Consider the following 22,635-nt stretch of genomic DNA (forward strand, 5'->3'; position numbering starts at 1 on the left):
TGTAACGAAACGGCCTTCGCTACCTCTGTACGTAACACTTAGCTGGCGCCACCGTGACGCGTTCTCGTGATCAGTAGGTACACAACACGCAAAGCCCTGAATTGACGCGAGGCGTTCTTTTGTTGCAGGTATGTACGACATGACACCTCAATTCTTTCCTGTGGAATGGTACCATGCTGACACAGCTGCAGCAGGTAGCGTATGCTGCAAACACGCAAAGAAGGTATGCGAGCGCTCGTGCCTGCCACACGACGCCAGTTCACCATACAGCAGCTCAGACTGCAGTGCTCGTGAAGCTCCATCTCTCTGTGAAACTTTCCTGTGCCGAGGCGCCTCCAGCCAACACTCGCTGATGCGATGGTGATTAACGTGGTGAGTGCAACTACAACATAAACAGCTTCTTCGCAGAAAAATAGTAAATATTGACGTGTTCTCTGTAGAAAAAAAAGTGCGTTGTTGTTGACTTGTGGGAGAAAGTCAAAGTCATCCATATTCATGCAACGACCTGCGTCTGTACTTCTATCGTATTTTTCTGACTTTAATTGTATGTAGACACAGCCGTACCACGTATTACCACTCAGCTACCTATAACAAAGATAAAATAGAGAGTTATGTCACATTATGAGGCCAGTTAACCATATTCACGCTTCATATCTCTCTGAACGGATTGTAAATGATTCTTTTCTTTTACGTCAGAAAGGAATAATGGTAGGCTAGTTTCTGAATATTTGAGTTTTACAGTGCCAGTAACACATTATTTCAACTTTTTGAATTGTGTGCACCTGAGTCTCGCGACTTTAATAACCAAAGAGAATATATAGAAAATGACTTCGCTTGCTAGAAGAGCAAGGTCCTCTATTCTGTTTCAAATTCGTCCAAGCACTGCTGTGTGCATCAGCAAGACATTCTTGGCCATTTCACACAAGCCTTGTTGGAGGCTCTAGCATTTCCATGCGTCATTTTTTTAATTTTACGCACAGTATGAAGTCTCTGCCATCAATGGAACCTCAGTTAAGTGAAATGATTTTCGGGTTTTCGTGCTGCGCCGCTTGCTTTGTTGACACCCTCCCCCCCCCCCCCCCCCCCCCACCACCAAACCCCCAGAAGCTACGAAGTTAACCTCTATCTCAGGCTTGTACTCTGAACCGATTTGTTATGCGCGAACTGAGAAAAATATATCCTGAGTGTTGTTTACTTCAGCTAAGAAGTCCTCCGTGGTGTTACATAACGAGAAAGAGGCGTTTAGATTCTACGTACAAAGATCGTTATCACGTATTGTGTGGAATAAACAACTGCTGCAAGAAATGTTCAACTAAGCTAAGTAAAAGCATTTTACTTACGCTACTTTCGTCAGCTTCTCAGTACTAAATATATGAAAAGAAGGGCTGCTTCTTGTTCCCTTCCATAATAAGTGCAAATTACGACATTATATAAGAAACGCAGCTTTAAACAACATTGCACGTCCTTCGCCTTGCTGTAATTGCATAGCGTTCCACGAATAGTAAAGAGGCAGTTTTATTGTATCATATTAATTTGGCAGGATTTGCTCAATAGCCGAACTGTTAATAACCCTGACGCACACCTTGTCCGTTCATCTTTACTACTGTCATGCTCTTCTTTACTGTTTGGTGACACTTCGCTGAATGGGGGGCTAATTCCGTGCCCTGCATTACACTTCATTTAGCACACGCCAATATCCGATTTTCGGTGGACTTCTTGTAAGTATCTGCTGTTTAGTAACGCGATTATCGACCGTCACGTTGGTGGAAGTTGCAGAAACGGAGTAGCCTTTTCAAGAGTCAGCCGCTCGTCATGTTGGGCGGGTTGATTGCGTCGTATCATCTGATGATGACTCCCGACGACAGACTGCGAACATTCCGCATGCTTAATTTTTCTTGGCTGAAATTCACAGTCATAGAAAACTAATGGAAAGTCATCTTCGTATCCGTTAACTGATAAACTTGTTTGTTTATAACATGCGCTATTGCAAAGTCAACCCTCTAGCCATTTTCCAGTGGAATATAGTGGAAATTTTATACTTCAGAACATCTGAAATGTAACGAAGACGTAACAGATTGTGCGTTGAAGCACACAATTTTCGCTGTATTCGAAATTCAAATCACTAAGCGGTCGAATTTGCTATAGTTAATATTATAAATAAACAGTTTTAATGACCAAATTTGATGACGATGTGTTTTAAAAACTTCACTTGCAGCGCGAGAAACTGTTTAGTAGTTTAACTTTCTCTGTCTTCCACCTTGAGCAGTTAGCTTATTTCCGCCTCTGTGTGTCCCTCGGAGCGCGATCAAGTCAGGTGTGAGCCATGTGACTGTGGTGGCACTATGCCATGTATTTCTGCATCTAACATGCACTCAGGAAAAATGACCATAATGTAATTAAAGATCATCGAAAATCATAAATAAAGGCATTTGTCTACAAATTCTGTTTATTGCATCACAACCACTGCCAAGTAGCTCATTTTCAAATGCTTACATGTCAATATAGATCGAAATCTTTACTTTCTTAAGCTCGATTTTGATGATCATATTCAGTCACATACCTGTCAGCACTTGCAAATTGCCCTTTGGCGTGACACTGAGCAGCAGAGTTGATACAGGAAACAAAAAACTGCTATTTAAGCTACAACCTTGGTAGAAGAAGTGTTGGTAACCCTCAATATATTTCTGTGGTATCCCATAAGAGGAAAGCTGATGTTATTCCCATTCTGACAGATACCAGATGGCAGTTATGAGTGTCGAGGGGCATGAAAGGGAGGCAGTGGTTTGGAAGGGAGTGAGACAGGCTTGTAGCCTATCCCCGATGTTATTCAAACTGTATATTGAGCAAGCAGTAAAGGAAACAAAAGAAAAGTTCGGCGTAGGTATTAAAATCCATGGAGAAACAAAAACTTTGAAGTTCGCCGATGACATTGTAATTCTGTCAGAGACAGCAACGGACTTGGAAGAGCAGTTGAACGGAATGGACAGTGTCTTGAAAGGAGGATATAAGATGAACATCAACAAAATCAAAACGAGGATAATGGAATGTAGTCGAATTAAATGTGGTGATACTGAGGGAATTAGATTAGGAAATGAGTAGTAGATGAGTTTTGCTATTTGGGGAGCAAAATAATTGATGACGGTCGAAGTAGAGAGGATGTAAAAAGTAGACAGGCAATGGCAAGGAAAGCTTTTCTGAAGAAGACAAATTTGTTAACATCGAGTATAGATTTAAGCGTCAGGAAGTTGTTTCTGAAAGTATTTGTATGGAGTGTAACCATGTACGGAAGTGAAACATGGAAGATAAATAGTTTAAACAAGAAGAGAATAGAAGCTTTCGAAATGTGGTGCTACAGAAGAATGCTGAAGATTGGATGGGTAGGTCATATTACTAATGAGGAGGTACTGAACAGAATTGGGGAGAAGAGAAATTTGTGACACGACTTGACTAGAAGATGGGGTCGGTTTGTAGGACATGTTCTGAGGCATCAAGGGATCACCTATTTAGTATTGGAGGGCAACGTGGAGGGTTAAAGTCGCAGAGGGAGACCAAGAGATGAATACACTAAGCAGATTCAGAAGGATGTAGGTTGCAGTAGGTACTGGGAGGTGAAGAAGCTTGCACAGGATTGAGTAGAATGGAGAGCTGCATCAAACGAGTCTCTGGACTGAAGACCACAACAACAACATTATTCCCCTCTCCGCTGCATCAACACAAAGGAACATCAAAGACGTGCAGTACAGACTGCTCCTGATGAAGTAGTTAAAAAACGCTTTGTTGTCGTTTCAACCTGCCATATCACTTGCCCTGGCTATATTTGAGGAATCTGTGAGACTCTTGACCTTTTAAATTTTCCAGCTGAGGAAAACGTCCTCTAAGAGCTTACTCTCATTACTAAGTTAGAGTTTCTACTTCCAATCATTTATTCTCAGTTATTTGACATTTTTGTCGATATGAATGTACTTTTTCAAGTACATTTGCAAGTATTTTGTTTTCGTAACGTAAATAACGTTTACCTTTATCATTCTTATTTTAACTGCTTCTGCAAATAATATTTTTTTTAACTCTGTCTTTTATTTCTAAACGAAAATGATCGTACTGTTTTGAGATTTCTTACTGTCACCACTTATGACAGCAATATTGTTTGAACCGCACTCCATTCTATTCACATGTATCTTGATAACTATACCCATCTTTAAAACAAACGCAGATACGTCGATACAATTATTTACATTTTTGCTTCAGTTTTTTGGGTCAAACTACTAACGTATTTTATAATTGGGTGCTGTTCGTTAAATGTAACACGCTACTACGTTTGCGTTTATTATAAATCTTTATTCTGGAAATTTCTTTTAACAACATATTTTTGAAGAATGTATTTCATGTTGTGTCCTGGCCCTGTCTTCCTTGAACCTGATACGTAATCTTACCATAACACTTGTGACTGCACTTTATTTGCAAACGGAACAACCGCTCACGTTAAATCAATTGTTTTTGTTAAGGAAGATCCACGTTCTTCCTACTGATATGCATTAAACAGCCACTAGCGCGGAAGTTTGTTTAGAAAGAAGTCTACTTTTCTGGAAAAGCGTTAGCGCACAATTTCTTAGGACTTCACATTGTCCAGAAATCTTCTGTCTTTGTATGTGGAGTCAGTTTAATATTCATGTGAGACGTCGATAGGTAATGGTTAAGTCATCTACGAAGTGAGCAAAATGTTACTCACCCTGAAGAGAAGCGCTGCAAAGTCGCTCGGAACGTCGTCATTTTAATTGTCTTAGTGTTTCATAATAGTCTTTTTCACGCGTATTAGTGTTTCATAATACCCAAAACGATTTTATTTAAAATGAACAAATGTTGTTAGTTAGAGGCAGTATGGACTGGATATCTACCGATTTCTGTTAATGGAACTGCAGTGCTGGAAAACCGTGATATACCAAGTCAACTTACCTTTGTAATTGTATGATATGCAAGCGTTCGTCCTTTTGGCAGCTCGTAATATTTCTGGTAGATGTTCGATATTCTCTGTCTAATGATTCGGACAAAGAACTCGATGTAAGAGTAACTTAACTATAACATTTTTCCGGTCGCTCCATGCTTTACTATAGAACTTATAAGTATAAGATATTGTCTATTTAGGTATCATTCAGTTTCATCGAGTCTTTTAGCTGATCAGTTTAATCATTTGGAAAGACGCGTCCATTGTGAAACTGATCTGTATTTTCCAACGTTCACTGTTATAGATTTCTCTCGTGTTCGTGGCGGCATTTGTACTGTCGAGATTAATTCTTGTGCCGAGATTATTAACTTTATATTTAAAGATCGAGGTGACTTATCTTTGACATTTTATTCTTTAACGTAGGTTCTCATCTTGGTACCTAGCATCTGAGTCCGAAGCGATGGCGTAGCACTTAAGTTGTTGGATTTGTATGTAGAGAGCACACATCATGTCCACTGATTAAACTTTTTTGTGATTGCACTGCCATTTTCGACGGTCGACGGAATGGTTTCATCCACCATCTGTGATCAATAGAGCTGTTGCACGGGCAGGCGAAGCGTGTGCCTGGCAATAAGCCAAGCAATGCACAGTGTTACGCATTGGATGAAAAATATAATTTGCTGTTGGCATACTCTGGCTAAACGAAACATACAATATGAAGTATCATATGTTGTGATCCATATTATTGCTTCCTGCAGAAACGGAATATACAGGGTGAAAAGTATTTAAACCGACAAACTCTGGGAGGTTGTAGGGAACATCAAAACAAATATTTTTCCCTAATGTCATTTTTTCGTATGAGGGGTAGTTAAACCGGTAGAGGAAGATTTCTCTGGCGGCAAATCAATTAAACCAACAAACACTTTTCCATTTTTTTATGACCAAGAGACAACACATTAACATAACCCAATTTCAATTACAGTAGATTTTCAAATATGCCTCCATTGACACGTAAACAAAGGTTACACCGTCGGATCATGTTCTCACACTGGCAAAAAGCCCAGGAGTATCCTGAATTGTTCCTGCTGCTGCTAATATCCGGGCAACCAGATCCTCTTCTGATGCAACAGGAGTTGCGTAAACAAGGTTGCGCATCTCTCCCCACACAAAAAAGCCCATAGGGGACATATCTAGGGATCGAGCAGGCCATGGTACAGAACCTGAAACGTCCCCTTAGAAAAATTATAAATGACTGTGCTTAAACTGACACACGATATTTTTTAGCGCAACGCAATCTTTCAAAAATCCCTACGAAAGAATGGCCCTGACTAACATTAACCTATACCTTTCACAAATCACTTACCTCACAAAAATCTTCGTTACTCGAACTACAGCAATACAGCGAGCGCCAGTACTGCCAGCTAAATTGAAGATTCAAACTACTGAAGGCACTAACTACTGATAGGCATAGTTAGCGAATGAAAGATTTTGATAGGGAACAAACAATGCATTTACCTTAATAGTGTTCAAAAGTCATAATATATATACATCAGTTCATGACATCCTGTCTTACAAATTTACTGTCTCTGATGGACACACGTCCAGATCATCCGCTCTCAAAACTCCGCCGTTTCTCTCCCCACATCCACCACTGCTGGCGGCTCACCACCAACTGCGCAACGCTACTCGCTGTTAACAGCCAACTACCCAACACTACAATAGCATATACTCCAACAATGCGAACCAGCCACAGGCTGCACACAGCATAGTCGGTGATTTTCATATAGAGCGCTACATGGCGTTACCAACTTAAAAACCTAAACAGCCTACTTACAAACCACCTCTGCCAATCCACGTTTCTGGGAACCGTCGGTCCAGGAATCGACTCACACGACGACTGAAAAGTGCCGGCTCCCTGTCATCTTGGAACCACATGCGTTGTCTTGTAGGGAGCGGTTAGTTGATAAACCCGCTGCGCAGCTCGTCCGTTGTGGTGCGCTACGTAGTACGCACCAACCATATCAATGCATTCACTCCAGGTGTATCGCTCCATTAGCAAATAGAGACAATGCACTAATACACTGGTGGACAGAAGTTGCCTACAACTGAAGAGCCTAATACGCCCTCTAACAACTGAAGAGCGTAATACAGCCTCCAACGGTTTAAATAATCTTCATAGGAAAAATGACAGTAGGGAAAAATATTTGTTTAGATGTCCCCTACAACCTCCCAGAGTTTGTCGGTTTAAATGCTTTTCACCCTGTAGAGCCATATGAGGTCATGTCAGGCTGTGTACTTTGAATACCAACTAGTCCCAGATTTCAGCACTGTTGCGTCCAGACATTTACTCGCCTTAGCCAGGCTGATACTGCCATGCGTTTGGTGATGTGCGGCACGGTGTTTGCTCGCTGGGCCCACACGGAATAGCATCCGCCCCCCTCCCCCTGCCCCCCCCCCCCCCCCACACACAAGAGGACTTTTGAACCTGTGATGTCACGCTATTCGCCTTGTCCACCATACTACGCGAATGATAGTCGCCAGGCAAGGCTCCGAGGATCAATATGTCAATGAAACGGTACCCACTCACTAAAGGTATTAAGTCTGTTGTGCGCTATCGAGAGCTTGCATGCATTTTGAATGCCCAGTTAAGAATTATTAAAGTCGTCTGAAATAGTTACTAGCTCTCCGCCCGAGACGGCTGCAGGCACTCTTGAGACCTGTCGTGTCACGTGTTGTGACGTAAGCGCCGCGGCGTGCCTTACTCGTGGGCCTCGATTTGCCCGGTAATGGTGCTCCGGTATTTGGCCAGCGCGCAGGATCGCGGCGTGACGTCGGCGCCTCGCCGTGAGGGGGCCAGAGGTGCAGCCGGCGTCAAGTGGCGCTGATGCCGGCCCCGCAGCTGCGCCTGCCTGCCACGCCGTCACCGGGGAACTTCATTCGGCTGGCGTACGGAACGACCTGCCATTAGCCCGCTAACCGCACGCCAATGTATCACAGCCACTTTGAAATTAGGAAGCTTTGTGAATCACGAGACTACGAGCCACAAACATGCGAGGATGAGTTCGACTGCCGACAAGACGGAGATGTACAGTTGTCACAAAACCGGGTCTAAGCAACACCGACTCAAAGGAAGGCCTCGGCGCTTGTTCGTGACGTCACGTCAGCTAGGCACGGCGAACACCAGGTCTGTTGCAGGCATACTCATAATGGTGGTGTCTCCCTCTCTGACACAGCAAAATGTGAAACTATTGGCGGTAGTTGACCAACACACATTGTTCTGAGGGATAATAGTGTACTCCTGAACTTAAATTTCCACCTGTTTTAAGGACTGACATACAAAAACAACTTCATGGTCCAGCAGCAACAGAATTCGTGCTTCTTTACCTTATTTGTAAATCTTAGGAAGTTACGTTTGTACTGGGTTGCGTTTACAAGGAACTGTGGACATATTGGTGCTCTTCTTTAGGTATCTTGGTTGACTATGGGGTGAGGAGCACTGAATGTTAATGAAATATCTTGCGATTGTACACGTTGGGGGAGGGGGTGGGGGACAGAAGAAGAGGGAAAAGAGAGATACTTGCTTTATCAAATAAAATTTTTTATCTTATAAAGTTTGTCCTTTCAGTTGCAAGAGGGGAATATTTATCTTTTCTAATGTGCATGTTTAAAAAAGTTTAAGCTCAGCAGTATTTTCGATGTATGAAGCTATTTTGTTTCCTGTTTAGAATTCCTTTCGTTGAAAACGACTGTAATCTAACGACTGGCAACAGTTGGACATTTACACATGTAAATTAGTTCACATTTCCAGTGACGATGTCAAACGAAAATAAATAAATAAATAAAAGAAACGAGTTCATTGTAAAGGGGTTGGGGAAATATTCGATAACAAAATGGATCAAGTAAATATAGTTACTTGAGCGTAAAATTTCCGAAGCTTGCAATGGGGCAAAGCGTCTTCTCATATTGATCTACGTTTGTTTCGACAGGGTTCAGTAATACAGAACTATGATCTTCATTTGTAGCTTTACGATAGTAAGAAAATCTTTCATCTAAATAAAACTGCAGAATCCAAAACAATACCAAACAGATTTATAGTGACAAGCACGCCCAGGCGTTTCTGAATGCAACTGACCTGGCGTTCGCCGTGCCTAGATGACGTGACGTCACCAACAAGCGCCGAGGCCTTCCTTTGAGTCGGTGTTGCTCTAAGGCGCTTTACCATTGACAGATTATGTGGAGCCTGAAACACGTTTGAATCTATCCAGAAAAATTAATACCACCACGTGTTTGAGGAGAGACTCCTTAACACTATGACCTACTTGAACCAAATAAAGTAAGATTTTTTTTTGTGCTACGCTCCTTTATGGCAGAGTTATTAATAGCTCCAGCCTCCTATTCACGTTCTACTCCACATCCTATAAATTCCTTTAATCTACAGGGTGACAGTTATTGAACTACATGAAATAAAATCGTCATAACTTCTGAACAGTTTGTGTTAGGACGTTCGAACTGCACGGTTGGCCGCGGGGGTGATGGGAATTGTAGGCGTTGTGTTGGCAGAAGAGCCAACACCGTGTTACGAAGGGAGGCCAAAATGCACGCGTTTTAGCTCACGCAGGCCTGCGTGAGGAGGGAAGGACTATACTGACGTGAGGTCTGGAACATGACAAGGAATTAGAATTCAGAAAGCGGACGTAGCTAGTTTGATACTTCACTTTAATCCATTAATGATGAACGTCGCTCTTGACGGTACATGATTCACAATATTATCTGTTCAGAATACATTCGTATTAACTGAATATGGCGCCTTGTTAGGTCGTAGCAAACGAAGTAGCTGAAGGCTATGCTTAACTGTCGTCTCTGCAAATGAGAGCGTATGTAGACAGTGAACCATCGCTAGCAAAGTCGGCTGTACAACTGGTGCGAGTGCTAGGGAGTCTCTCTAGACTAGACCTGCCGTGTGGCGGTGCTCGGTCTGCAATCACTGATAGTGGCGACACGCGGGTCCGACGTACACTAACGGACCGCGGCCGATTTGAAGGCTACCACCTAGCAAGTGTGGTGTCTGGCGGTGACACCACAGTAGGTGCATGCGCACGCGCCCTGTTGTTGTCGGCCATTTGCACGTGAAAATGGCACGGTACAGTGTGAATGAAGGACAGTGCTTGTGCAGGCCTACTATGGGAGCAACAACAGCTCAAATGCGGCTCAAAGGAAGTTGGTGACCGAAGTTAGCTGAAGATAACCGGTCAAAGTGTGCTAACAATCAAGAATTTGACTCGAGAGTTGAGAGAACGGGTAGTCTTCGCGATGAGTGTTGGCGATTTTGGTCGTCCAAAAAGGGTGAAAACGACTGAAAACATCGAGAAGACACTTTCTGTGTTTCAAACTAGCTCCAGGAAATCGATCAGACGAGCTGCACAGCAGGTGGGAATCAGCCGAGAGACACTATGACAAATTGTTGTTGAAGACCTGCATATCTTCACATACAAAACTCAAACCCATCAGTCACGGAGCCCAAGTGCCATTGAACAGCGGATGTGTTTCGCCAAGACTATTGTCCATCGAATTGATGAACAGGAGTTTGATGTGAATATGGTTTGGTTTAGTTACGAAGCCCATTTTCATTTGGGTGGGCCAATAAGGAAAATCAGCACATTTGGGGGACCGAGAATCCGCATTTTGCGATCGAAAAGTCACTCCAGCATCAACGGGTGACTGTGTCGTGTGCAATGTCCAATCACAGAATAATCGGTGCGACATTCCTTGATGGCATGGTGACTACCGAATGATACGTGAAATTTTTGGAAGATGATTTCATCCTCATTATCCAGAGTGACCCTGATTTCGACAAGATGTGGTTCACGCGAAACGGAACTCGATCCCATCAAAGCACGAGAGCTTTTTTTTTATGTCCTGGAGGAGCGCTTTGGGGACCGCATTCTGGCTCTGCGGTATCCGGGGGCCACTAACGTGTACCTCAGTTGGCCGCCATATTCTCCGGATCTGAACACTTGCGAGTCCTTTTTGTGGGACTATAGCGGGCCGAGATGGCCGAGCCGTTCTAGGCGCTACAGTCTGGAACCGCGTGACCGCTACGGTCGTAGGTTCGAATCCTGCCTCGGGCATGGATGTGTGTGATGTCCTTAGGTTAGTTAGGTTTAAGTAGTTCTAAGTCCTAGAGGCCTGATGACCTTAGAAGTTAATCCCCATAGTGCTCAGTGCCATTTTTTTGTGGGGCTATATTAAAGGCAAGGTGTATAGCAATAACCCCTAAACCATTGCTGATCTGAAAACAGTCGTTGAGGAGATCGTGAACAGCATCGGCGTTCCGATACTTCAGCGGATTAGAATTTCGCTATTCGTCTGCGCCACATCATCGCCAGTGATTGCAGGCATATCGAACATATCGTAACCTAAATCCATATACCTGTAGTAACGTTGGTACATGTTGAATGAAGTGTTTACGCGCCGTAGTTTTTTTTTCATATACTTCAATAATTGTCAGCCTGTATATGGGAAGGCAGGATTTCTCCGTGAATTTCATTGATGAAATCTTCTCAGGTTATTAGCCGAGTCGAGGGGTTGTGTTGTCGCAACGTTTCGACGAGTTTCCCACTCATCATCTTCACTCGGTCAGAACGGGGAGGCAGAACCAGGATTCGACGCCGGGTGACGTACCCCCCCCCCCCCCACCCCCCACCCCCATGCGCTCCCTCCACCATCATCGATCGAGACTTCTCTTCCTGAGGCACGGGACTGGTCCACTCATTGGGCTTTCGGCATCAGAGTCTGTGGTCCTGTGGTTATAAAGGAAGGAACTGGACATGAACCTGGTATTTCGCCTGAAGATGAAGAGTGCGAAACTTGTCGAAACGTTATGACCCCACGGCTTGTCTGATAACCCAAGACGATGTAATCAATTCACTCAGTCTGTTTACAATAGATATGACACAATTTTTATAGGATAGAACATGCTCGTAGAAAACTGTGACAATGGCGGAAAGTCCGAGATTTTGAATGATTCTGTCTGCAATACATTTATTTGTTTATGGGTTAGAACTACTTGTACCGTTATACATCATTGTCATTTTTGTACAGACAATAAATTTATCCACGCAAGCCCTACAAATTTCATGTGAAGTTATACACAAGATGCCAAAGTCAATAGAAATACATTTCGTAGACCTAACAAATCTTAGGCCCTTATTCGTATATTATGTTGAAATTTATATATCTCTATTTTATTTATACAGGCATTATGGCTTGAATGCACCATCTTCGATAATAAGCATGTTACACTAAAGTTAATTAATCTCCCTAGCGCATCACCTTCTCGTGAGCATTTCGTATGCGACAATGAAATTCTTACCAGTAGTTAATATTTTGTCTATCATGTGTAAATTTTTTTTACAAACAACGCCAAATTATCCTTCTGCAGAATGTCCCAGGAGGAATAGCAGGAACAATCATTCGAATCAACGAAGTCTAATAAATACGGTCTCTAAAATGCGTACCTTAAGACTTCTGAGCATAATACTATAAAAGAATATCTTCTACTGCAAGCTTTTGCCTTCCATATTTTGAGACGTGGTAGTACAGACCAAAACAAAACAAAAATGCCTAGTATACATGGACTTAAAGAGTTACGAGCACTTGTTCAGCAGAAGATATGTCTTCCACATTAAAAAGAAGATAAAAAGTGCTCATAGCTACGAAACTCTGTTGCGAAACCTTACACCCGATGTCCCTGATTCTTATACCGACAGGAAAAAAAAAATTGAAAATTAATGTCAGCATGCGAAATGTCATTCCAAATGTGAAATGTTGGCACATTAATAACCAGTTTAACCGCTAGAATGTTGAATGCGAGCATGGAAAGGTGTATGCATAATGTTGTACTGGTACCGGGTGTCTGTTTGTGGGGTTAGTTCCATGCCTTTTGCATTGCTCGATCAGTACAGGGACGGTTAATGCTGATTGTGGATTATGCTGGAGTTGTCGTCCGATGTCCCATATGAAAAGCACAGGAAAAGAAACTGCTTTGACCACGTTATCAAACTATTCAGGAGAGAAATTTTAAATTTCGAAACCAAATTTCATGGATTCTAATGGACAAAACTAATAAATACAAACAAAAGTCATTTGGAAGAACATGTTATACAAATTACATTTAATATAAGTTGATTACTCAAATATTTAAATTATAGTTTTATTGGCTTAATATTTACATTAATGTAATGGATTACAATGGAAAGAGGTGCTACTTGTATATAGTACAATAGTAGATATTGCAAATAAAACTGTGTTTCATGTTAAATATTTTGTGTTAGACTATTTTGTCACGAAAAACAATGTTCGTAACAATAAAGATACTTTGGTAAGCAGTTACTTTGATTTCTTGTGGTAAAGTGGTAATAAGAATAAAATATGTCAGTTAGTCCCAATATGCACTTCTTAGCCTAGTGTAGAAGGTGTATTTAAAACATACTAATTTCATGACTGCAGTGCTTCTACAAAATCTGGAAATGCTGACAGTTTTCTTTTGATAATGCCGGAGTATCCGTAAAGACAAATTATTGTTATTATACAAAATTATTCTAAAATTATATTTTATTATATTTTTATATTTTACCCCTGTCAGCGGCGGTTAGATATTCTCCAGACCGCTGCTCTTGAGGTTGCTGTGAAACTCTCACCAAAGATAAAATTCAAGCTCCATTATAAGTTTCACAGTGTTGTTCTGATGAGCCTTGTTAGGAAAGGTCATTTCCTCAAATATTTCTTCTTGAGAAATGATTTCCAATTGTGTGTCGTATCTTGACACACTTGAGGCGTTTGTCTTGGAGCTGTCCTTGAACTAACTGATTTGTAACAGTTCGTTGTGTCACTATCTACCCTCTCGGTAGTGTCACGTGGTCGTCTGAAGCCCGACTAGCGCAACCAGCAGTCTTGTACAGTACTTAAATCCCTGCCAAGTCTTTCTGCAGTACCGCAGAATGAACATTCAGCTTTTCGTAGTCCAATTACACATCCTCGTTCGAACTCAGTGGTTTGTTGATAATGGTGTCTCTCTCGCTTTAGAGGCATTCTTGACTAAAATCAAACCATCAAGTGCGATCTCAAAGGTAACTAAAGCTCACAACCGTTAGAACATGTATTTAAAGCAAACCTGATTTACATCCTCATACTGTATTTGGTCACATCGATAAACCTTTTGGTCTATTCCTTCGTTGGTTCTCTACTTCTTGGGTTTCGCTCTGCTGATACCTTGACTGCTAGGCTTGAGAAACCATTTGTGCTTGTGGCAACGATAGCATTACTTCCACGAAGTATTAGGTAGTTTATTTGTCCACAGGTCACTTTCACATGACAGATTGAACAGTAGGGGTGAAAGACTATATCCTTGTCTTGCGCCCTTTTCAATGCGAGCACTTCGTTCTTGGTCGTCCACTCTTATTATTCCCTCCTTGCTCTTGCTCTTATTGTATATTAACCGTCTCTCCACATAGCTTTCCCCTATTTTTCTCAGAATTTCGAACATATTGCACTATTTTACGCTGTCGAACGCTTTTTCCAGGTCGGAAAATCGTATGAACGTGTCTTGATATTTCTTTAGTCTTGCTTCCATTATCAACCGCAAGGTCAGAATTGCCCCTCTGGTGTCTTTACCTCCCCTAAAGCCAAACTCATTGTCATCTAACACATCCCCAATTTTCATTTCCATTCTTCTGTATATAATTCTTGTCAGGAACTTGGACGCATGAGCTGTTAAGCTGATTGTGCGAGAATACTCGCACTTGTAAGCTCTTGCAGTCTTCAGAATTGTGAGGACCAATTTTTTTCGAAAGCCAGATGGTATGTCGTCAGACTCACACGTTCTAAACACCGACCAGAATAGTCGTTTTGTTGCCACTTCCCCCAATGATATTAGAAATTCTGATGGAATGTTATCTATCCCTTCTGCCTTATTTGATCTTAAGTCATCCAAAGTTCTCTTAAACTCTGTTTCTAATACTGGATTCCCTATCGACTCCTGTTTCTTCTTCTCTCACATCAGACAAATCTTCCCCCTCATAGAGGCATTCAATGTAATCTTTCCACCTACACGCTCTCTTCTCTGCATTTAACAGTGGGATTCCCGTTGCACTCTTAGTGTTACCACCCGTGCTTTTAATTTCACCGACAATTATTTCTCTTTCAATTTCTTCATATTTTTCATCCAGCTATTTCGTCTTAGCTTCCCTGCACTACCTGTTTATTGCCATGCCTCAGTTACTTGTATTTCTGTTATCCTGAATTTCCCTGAACATTTTTGTATTCCTTTTTTCATCGATCATCTGAAGGATTTCTTCTGTTACCCATGGTTTTTTTCAGTTAACTTCTTTGTACCTATGTTTTTCTTTCCAAATTATGTGATTGCATTTTGTAAAGATCGCCATTCCTCTTCAACTGTAATTTTTACTGAGCTATTTCTTATTACTGTGTTTATAGCATTAGTGAACTTCAAGACTATCTCGTCATTCCTTAGTACTTCCGTATCCCGCTTCTTTGCACATTGATTCTTCCTGACTAATCTCTTAAACTTCAACCTACTCTTCATCACTACTGCATTGTGATCTGATTATATCTGCTCCTGAATACGCCTTACAATCCAGTATCCGATTTCGGAATCTCTGCCTGACCATGATGTAATTAATCTAACTGAAATCTTCCCGTATCACCAGGTCTTTTCCAAATATACCTCCCCCTCTTATGATTCTAAAACAGAGTATTTGCTGATACTAACTGAAATGTATTACAGAACTCTGTTAGTCTTTCCCCTCTCTCATTTCGTGTCACAAGCCGATATTCTCATCCTTTTCTTCTACTCCTTCCAATACAACTGCATTTCAGTCCCCCATGACTATTAGATTTTCATATCCCTTAAGTATTGCATTACCCTTTCAGTATCCTCATGTACTTTCTCTATCTCTTCGTTTACAGCTTACGACGCTGGCATGTACTGTATACCTGAATCATCGCTGTCAGTGTTGGTTTGCTGTCGATTCTGATAAGAACAGCCCTATCACTGAACTATTCACAGTAACACACTCTCTGCCCTACTTTCGTAGTCATAGAGAATCCTACTCCGTTATATCATTTTCTGCTGCTGTTGATATTGCCAAATTCTCACCTGACCAGAAATCCCTCTTTTTTCTACTTCACTTTACTGTCCCCTGCTATACCTAGACTGAGGCTTTGCATTTCCCTTTTCAGCTTTTCTAGCTTCCCTGCCACGCCAAGCTTCTGACATTCAACGCCCCGACTCGTAGAATGTTATCCATCCGTTGGTTGTTCAGTCTTTTTCTCATGGTCTTCTCTCCTTTGGCAGTCCCCACCTGGGGATCCGAACAGGGGACTGTTCCGGAATCTTTTGCCAATGCAAAGATCATCATGACACTTTCTCACTTACAGGTCACATGTCATGTGGATGCACATTACATTCTGCATCCTCATGCCGTTGATCATTGCTGATACTTCCGCCTTTACGGGCAGTTTCTCACCCTAAGGACAAGAGAGTGCCTTGCACCTCTTTCCGCTTCTCCGTCCCCTTTGAGAAGGCCGTTGGCTGAGTGAGGGTGACTTCTTATGTTGGAAGTCTTCGGCCGCCAATGCCGATTATTTATCAAAATTTATGCAGTTGCGGGATTCGAACCTGCGACTGAGGGCACTACAATGCAGTACTGTACTTATTGTCAGAAGCAAACTCTGTTTTTTTTCTTACCCCCTAGCGCACTGAGGCATAGGAGAAAATTCACATGCGCTGCCATCAGGCCAGAGGGCAGAGAGTGAGGCAGAGATGGCTGTCGCGGTCACAGGAAATCCTATGTGGCCCTCTTGAGGCTGATGTCTTTACTTTTGTCCATAGGACGTTACGATTGTGTGCTCCCCCACTGTCACGAATGAAAAAAAAAATGATCGTATGGCATTGTTGGCCGGGAGGCCCCATGGGGGGAAGTTCGGCCGCCGTATTGCAAGTCCTTTTTAGTTGACGCCACTTCGGCGACTTACGAGTCAATGATGATGAAATGATAATAAAAAACACACAAAACTCAGTCATCACGAGGCAGAGAAAATCCCTGACCCCACCGGGAATCGAACCCGGGACCCCATGCGCGGGAAGCGAGAACACTACCGCAAGACCATGAGCTGCGGTATTGTCACAACGTATGGCTTTTGGTAAAAACTAAAGAGCCAAAGAAACTGGTAGAGGCAAGCGTAATATACAGAGATATGTATACAGGCAGAATATGGCGCTTACTGAAGCGCCAAACAAACTGGTATAGACATATGTATATATACAAAAACTGAAGCGCCAAAGAAACTGGTAGAGGCATGCGTAATATACAGAGATATGTAAACAGGCAGAATATGGCGCTTACTGAAGCGCCAAAGAAACTGGTATAGGCATGCGTAATATACAGAGATATGTAAACAGGCAGAATATGGCGCTTACTTAACAAGTGCCTGCTGCTGTTGTTACCAAGATTTAAGTGAGTTTGAGCATGGTGCTGTAATTGGCGCACGAGCGATGGGACATAGCATTTCCGAGGTAGCGATGAAGTGGGGATTTTCCCTTATGACCACTTCACGAGTGTACCGTGAATATTAGGAATCCGGTAAAACATCAAATCTCCGACGTCGCTGCGGTCGGAAAAAGATCCTGCAAGAACGGGACCAACGACGACTTAAACGAATCGTCCAAAGTGACAGAAGTGCAATCTTTTCAAAAATTGCTGCAGATTTCAATGCTGGGCTATAAACAAGTGTCACCGTGTAAACCATTTAACAAAATATCATCGATATGGGCTTTCGGAACCTAAGGTCCACTCATGTACCCTTCATGACTGCACGACATAAAGCCTTACATCTCGTCTGGGCCCATCAACACCGACATTCGACTGTTGATGACTGTAAACATGTTTCCTGGTGGGACGAGTTTCGTTTCAAATTTTATCGAGCGGTTGGGCGTGTACGGGTATGGGGACAACCTCATGAATCCATGGACCCTGCATGTCAGTAGGGAGACTGTTAAAGCTGGTGGAGGCTCTGTAATGGTGTGAAGCGTGTGCAGTTGGAGTGGTACGGGACCCTGATACGTCTAGATACGACTCTGACAGGTGACATGTACGTAAGTATCCTATCTCATCACCTGCATCCATTCAGGTCCATTTTGTACTCCGACTGACTTGGACAATTTCAGCAGGACAGTGCGACACCCCACACGTCCAGAATTCTAAAGAGTGGCTTCAGGAATACTCTTCTGAGTTTAAACACTTCCACTTGCCACCAAATTTTACAGACATGAACGTTATTGAGCATATCTGGGATGTCTTTCAACGTCCTGTTCTTAAGAGATCTCCACCCCTTTTTACTCTTACGAATTTACGGACAGCCCTGCAGGATTCATGGTTTCAATTCTCTCCTCCACCACTTCATACATTAGTGGAGTCTATGAACGGCACTTCTACGTGCTCGCGGGGGTCCTACATAGTATTAGGCAGGTGTACCAGTTCCTTTAACTCTTCAGTATATATATATATATATATTATTATTATTAGTCGTAAAGCTCCCAACATGGAAGACGCTAAGTAAAGATGGTTCACTTCTGGGGCTTCTTATTCTTCTTGTTTGCCCACCAGGTCTTCATTCTTTGCGAGAATTCAGCTTTTCTTTCTTCGCTCCATTTTGTTCCAGTTCTCGGCGCTTTTGTCTCTGGTTTGACCTCCCATTTGTCAACTTTAAGTTTGAAATTGTTTCTTTTGTTCATGTCTTCAGTAGTAATGTTGGCTAATTCCAGATCTTTCTTTACATTTTTGATCCATTCTCCTCCATTAACAAGGGATGCTATGTATCTTACTATTTTTTTTGTAAGTCTGTGATCGGGAAGTCTCATTATGTGGCCATAGAATTTTAGACGCCGCTTCCTCATGTCTATCTCTATGTTAGAATATTCTTCAATTTTAGAATTTTTCTGTAATCTATACCCCTCTTTGGTCCATCTTGGTCCCAGAATTTTCCTAATTATTTTCCTTTCCTCTTTCTTCAGGTTTTCCATATCTGTTTTCCTTTTAAGTGTCAAGGTTTCGCTGGCATATAGCATTATTGGTTTAATTACCGACTTATAATGTTTAATTTTTGTATTTATAGATAGACATTTTTTATTGTAAATGTTTTGGACCAGCCCTAGACCCCTACGAGCTTTGAATATTCTTTCTTGTTGTGAGTATTTTTCAGAAATTATCTCTCCTAAATATTTAAAGTATGGTACTCTCTTAATTTCTCCATATTTGGTTTGTAACTTAGAAATTTCTAGATTTGTTGTTTTAAACACCGTTTTCTCAAAAGATATTTGTAGGCCAACTTTTCCTGCACACTCTTTTAAGGTTTCTATCTGTTTGACTGCCATTTCACTAGAATCTGCCATTATTGCAAGATCGTCTGCGTAGGCTAAGTAGGGGATTTGTAGGTCATCTTTTTTGGTTCCCAGTGATATTGGTTTCCAGTACTTTTCTTTTTTGAGTTCTTTTTCCCATTCTGCCATGACTCTATCCATAACTAAGTTAAATAACAGAGGTGATAATCCATCACCTTGTCTAACCCCAGTTTTTATCTCAAATGATTTTGAAAGTTTCCCCATGAATTTCACTTTGCATTTTGTATTTGTTAATGTCTGCTCTATGATGTTCCGTGTCTTCTTATCGAGTCCTTGTTCTTCAAGAATTTTAAATAGTGTGGGTCTGTGAATTGAATCATATGCCTTTTTAAAGTCGACAAAGACATATACTGTAGGCTTCCTTCGCATTTGTCTCATCCTTGTAATCAATTTCAAGTTTAAAATTTGTTCTGGACATGATCTGTTTGGTCTGAAACCAGCTTGGAAATCTGAGGTTTTGGGTTCTAGCAGTTTTTGTGTTCTTTCAAGAAGACAAGCTGATAATATCTTGTATGTGACGGCAAGTAAGGAGATTCCTCTATAGTTGTTCACATCCGATTTATCTCCTTTTTTATGTAACGGATGTATTAGGGCACATTTCCAATCTTCTGGTATTTCTTCAGTAACCCATATTTTTTGAATAATTGTAACTAGCTCATTTCTTGAGTTAGACCCTAGACTTTTGAGAAATTCGGCTACAATTCCATCTTCTCCTGATGCTTTGTTATTTTTGAGTTTGTTTATGTGTTTGATAATTTCTTCTTCAGTTGGCGGTACAGAGTCTTGCTGTTGCGGGGCTTTAGTGCTGGATATTGGAAGAGCTTCTGTTGGTTCTGGACAGTTTAGTAGCGTTTCAAAATATTTGGCTATTTCTTCACAGTTTTCTTCGTCGCTTAGTGCCAGATTCCCATCTGATTTCCGAAAACAGACATTTTGAGGGATATACCCTTTAATTTGGTTTGCAAAGGTTTTGTAGAATCCATGCGTATTATAATTTTTAAAATCTGCTTCTATTGATTCCAGTTGCTGAGTTACATACTTTCTCTTCTCTTGTCTAATAAGTTTATTTGAAAGTTTCCGTGTTTCTAAAAAGTTTTGAAGAGTTTTCTCATTTTTATTTGAACTGTACTTCGCAAAGGCTTCTGTACGAACTTGAATTGCCTTTTCGCATTCCATATTCCACCATGGATGTTTGTGCTTCTTCTTCAGTGGTATTTGCTCCTTCGCTATTTTTGTGATTTTTTCCTTGAATGTTTCCCAGTTGTTTGCGGGAGAATATATATATATATATATATATATATATATATATATATATATATGTGTGTGTGTGTGTGTGTGTGTGTGTGTGTGTGTGTGTGTGTGTGTGTGAGTGAGTGTGTGCGTGCGCGCGCGCACACCTGTGTCTGTATCTGTATGGTACGTGTAGCCAGGTAGGCAAGCAGATTATGCCTGTCAGCAAGTTTACTTGTGTCACAGACTCTTATTCATTACCGTAGATGTACCTGTCCTGGCCTGTAATATCTTGTCTACTTGTAAACTCCAGGACAAAAGAGCCCCGTGTGCCGACTGCTGCACATTCATAGGTTTTTGTGGTTTGTTGGTGTATTTTACTGGTGCTCTCTTTGTCGGCGAAAAATACGACATCCTTTATTAAGGAAGAATTGGTAGATTCCCCTCACTGTTTGTTTCTGCCCTGTTCCAAATTTCGTGCCTATCTATGTCAATCACACGCCTTAATTTCCTTCTTTAATTTGGCTTTTGTGCCCAGTAACTCGTCCACCTTTTTACATTCACCCTTTTCGATCCAATACCGAGCACCTCTCTCTCTCTCTCTCTCTCTCTCTCTCTCTCTCTTTAGGCTAGGGCTATCGTTAGTACACTGAGTTGACTAAAGTCATGGGATACCTCCCAATATCTTGTCGAGCCTCCTTTTGCCCGGTGTAGTGTAGAAACTCGATAAGGCATGGGTTCTACATGCCGGTGGAAGTCCCCTGCAGAACTATTGAACCACCCCGCCTCTGTAGCCGTCTATAATTGAGAAAGTGTTGCCAGCGGACGATTTTGTACACAAACTGACCTCTCGATTATGTCCCATATATTTTCGATGAGATTCATTTTGGACGATGTGGGTGGCCAAGTGATTCGTTCGGATTGTCCAGAATTTTCTTCAAACAAATCGTGAACGATTGTGCCCTACGACATGGCGCGTTGTCATGCGTAAAAATTCCATCGTTTTTTGGGAACATGACCTTCATGAATGGCTGAAAATGAATCTCAAGAGCTGAAGATAACCATTTCCAGCCAGTGGGTCCAGTCCATACCATGTAAACATGGTTCATACAATTATGAAGTCACTATCACTGCATAGTACCTTATTGACAACTTGGGTCATTGGCTTTGTGGGGTCTGCGCCATACTCGAACCCTGCAGTCAGCTCTTACCAACTGAAATCTGGTCTCATCTAACCACGCCAGGGTTGTCCAGTCGTCCAGGCTCCAAATGGTATGGTCACGAAGCCAGTAGAGAAGCTGGAGGCGATGTTGTGCTCCTAGCAAAGGCACTCGTGTCGGGCACACTGTCCTTGCGGATACGTTTGCCGTACGTCTCACATTGATTGTTGCGTTTATATCATACAGTGTTGCTTGTCTGTTAGCACTGACAACTCTACGCAAACGTCACTGCTCTCGGTCGCTAAATCTACATCTACATCTACATATATACTCCGCTAGCCACCAAGCGGTGTGTGGCGGAGGACACAATTCGCGCCAAAGTCATATTTCCCGCCTTTTGTTCCACTCGCGGATCGCGCGAGGGAAAAACGACTGCCTAAACTCCTCAGTACGAGCTCTTATTTCCCTAATCTTTGAATGGTGATCATTGCGCGATTTGGAAGTTGGTGGTAATAACATATGCTTTACATCCTCGGTGAAGATCAGATTTCGGAATTTAGTGAGCAACCCCTTCTGTTTAACGCGTCGTCTATCTGCAAGTGTATCCCACTTCAAGCTTTCTATGAGATTTGTACCGCTCTCGCGTTGGCTAAATGTACCAGTCACGAATCTTGCCGCTCTTCTTTGGACCTTCTCAATCTCTTGAATCACACCCAACTGGCAAGGGCCCCATACAGACGAACAGTACTCCAAGACTGGACGAACTAACGTATTGTATGCTATTTCCTTTCTTGAAGTATTGCATCGCTTCAGGATTCTACCAATAA

At 41.9% G+C, this 22,635-nt stretch overlaps 1 protein-coding gene across 1 annotated transcript in view; it reads left to right on the forward strand.

Moving 5' to 3' along the window:
* The first annotated feature begins 295 nt into the window (after window positions 1–295).
* The window catches only part of LOC124608920 (sodium/potassium-transporting ATPase subunit alpha), a 634,604-nt gene continuing 612,264 nt past the window's right edge, over window positions 296–22,635 (forward strand). Inside the window, exon 1 of the mRNA XM_047140031.1 lies at window positions 296–372. Coding sequence (XP_046995987.1) covers window positions 358–372 — 15 coding nt within the window. The 5' untranslated portion in view covers window positions 296–357. The remainder of the gene's footprint in view (window positions 373–22,635) is intronic.

Source organism: Schistocerca americana, chromosome 1 (assembly GCF_021461395.2).
Source record: "Schistocerca americana isolate TAMUIC-IGC-003095 chromosome 1, iqSchAmer2.1, whole genome shotgun sequence".
In the NCBI taxonomy this organism is placed as follows: domain Eukaryota; kingdom Metazoa; phylum Arthropoda; class Insecta; order Orthoptera; family Acrididae; genus Schistocerca; species Schistocerca americana.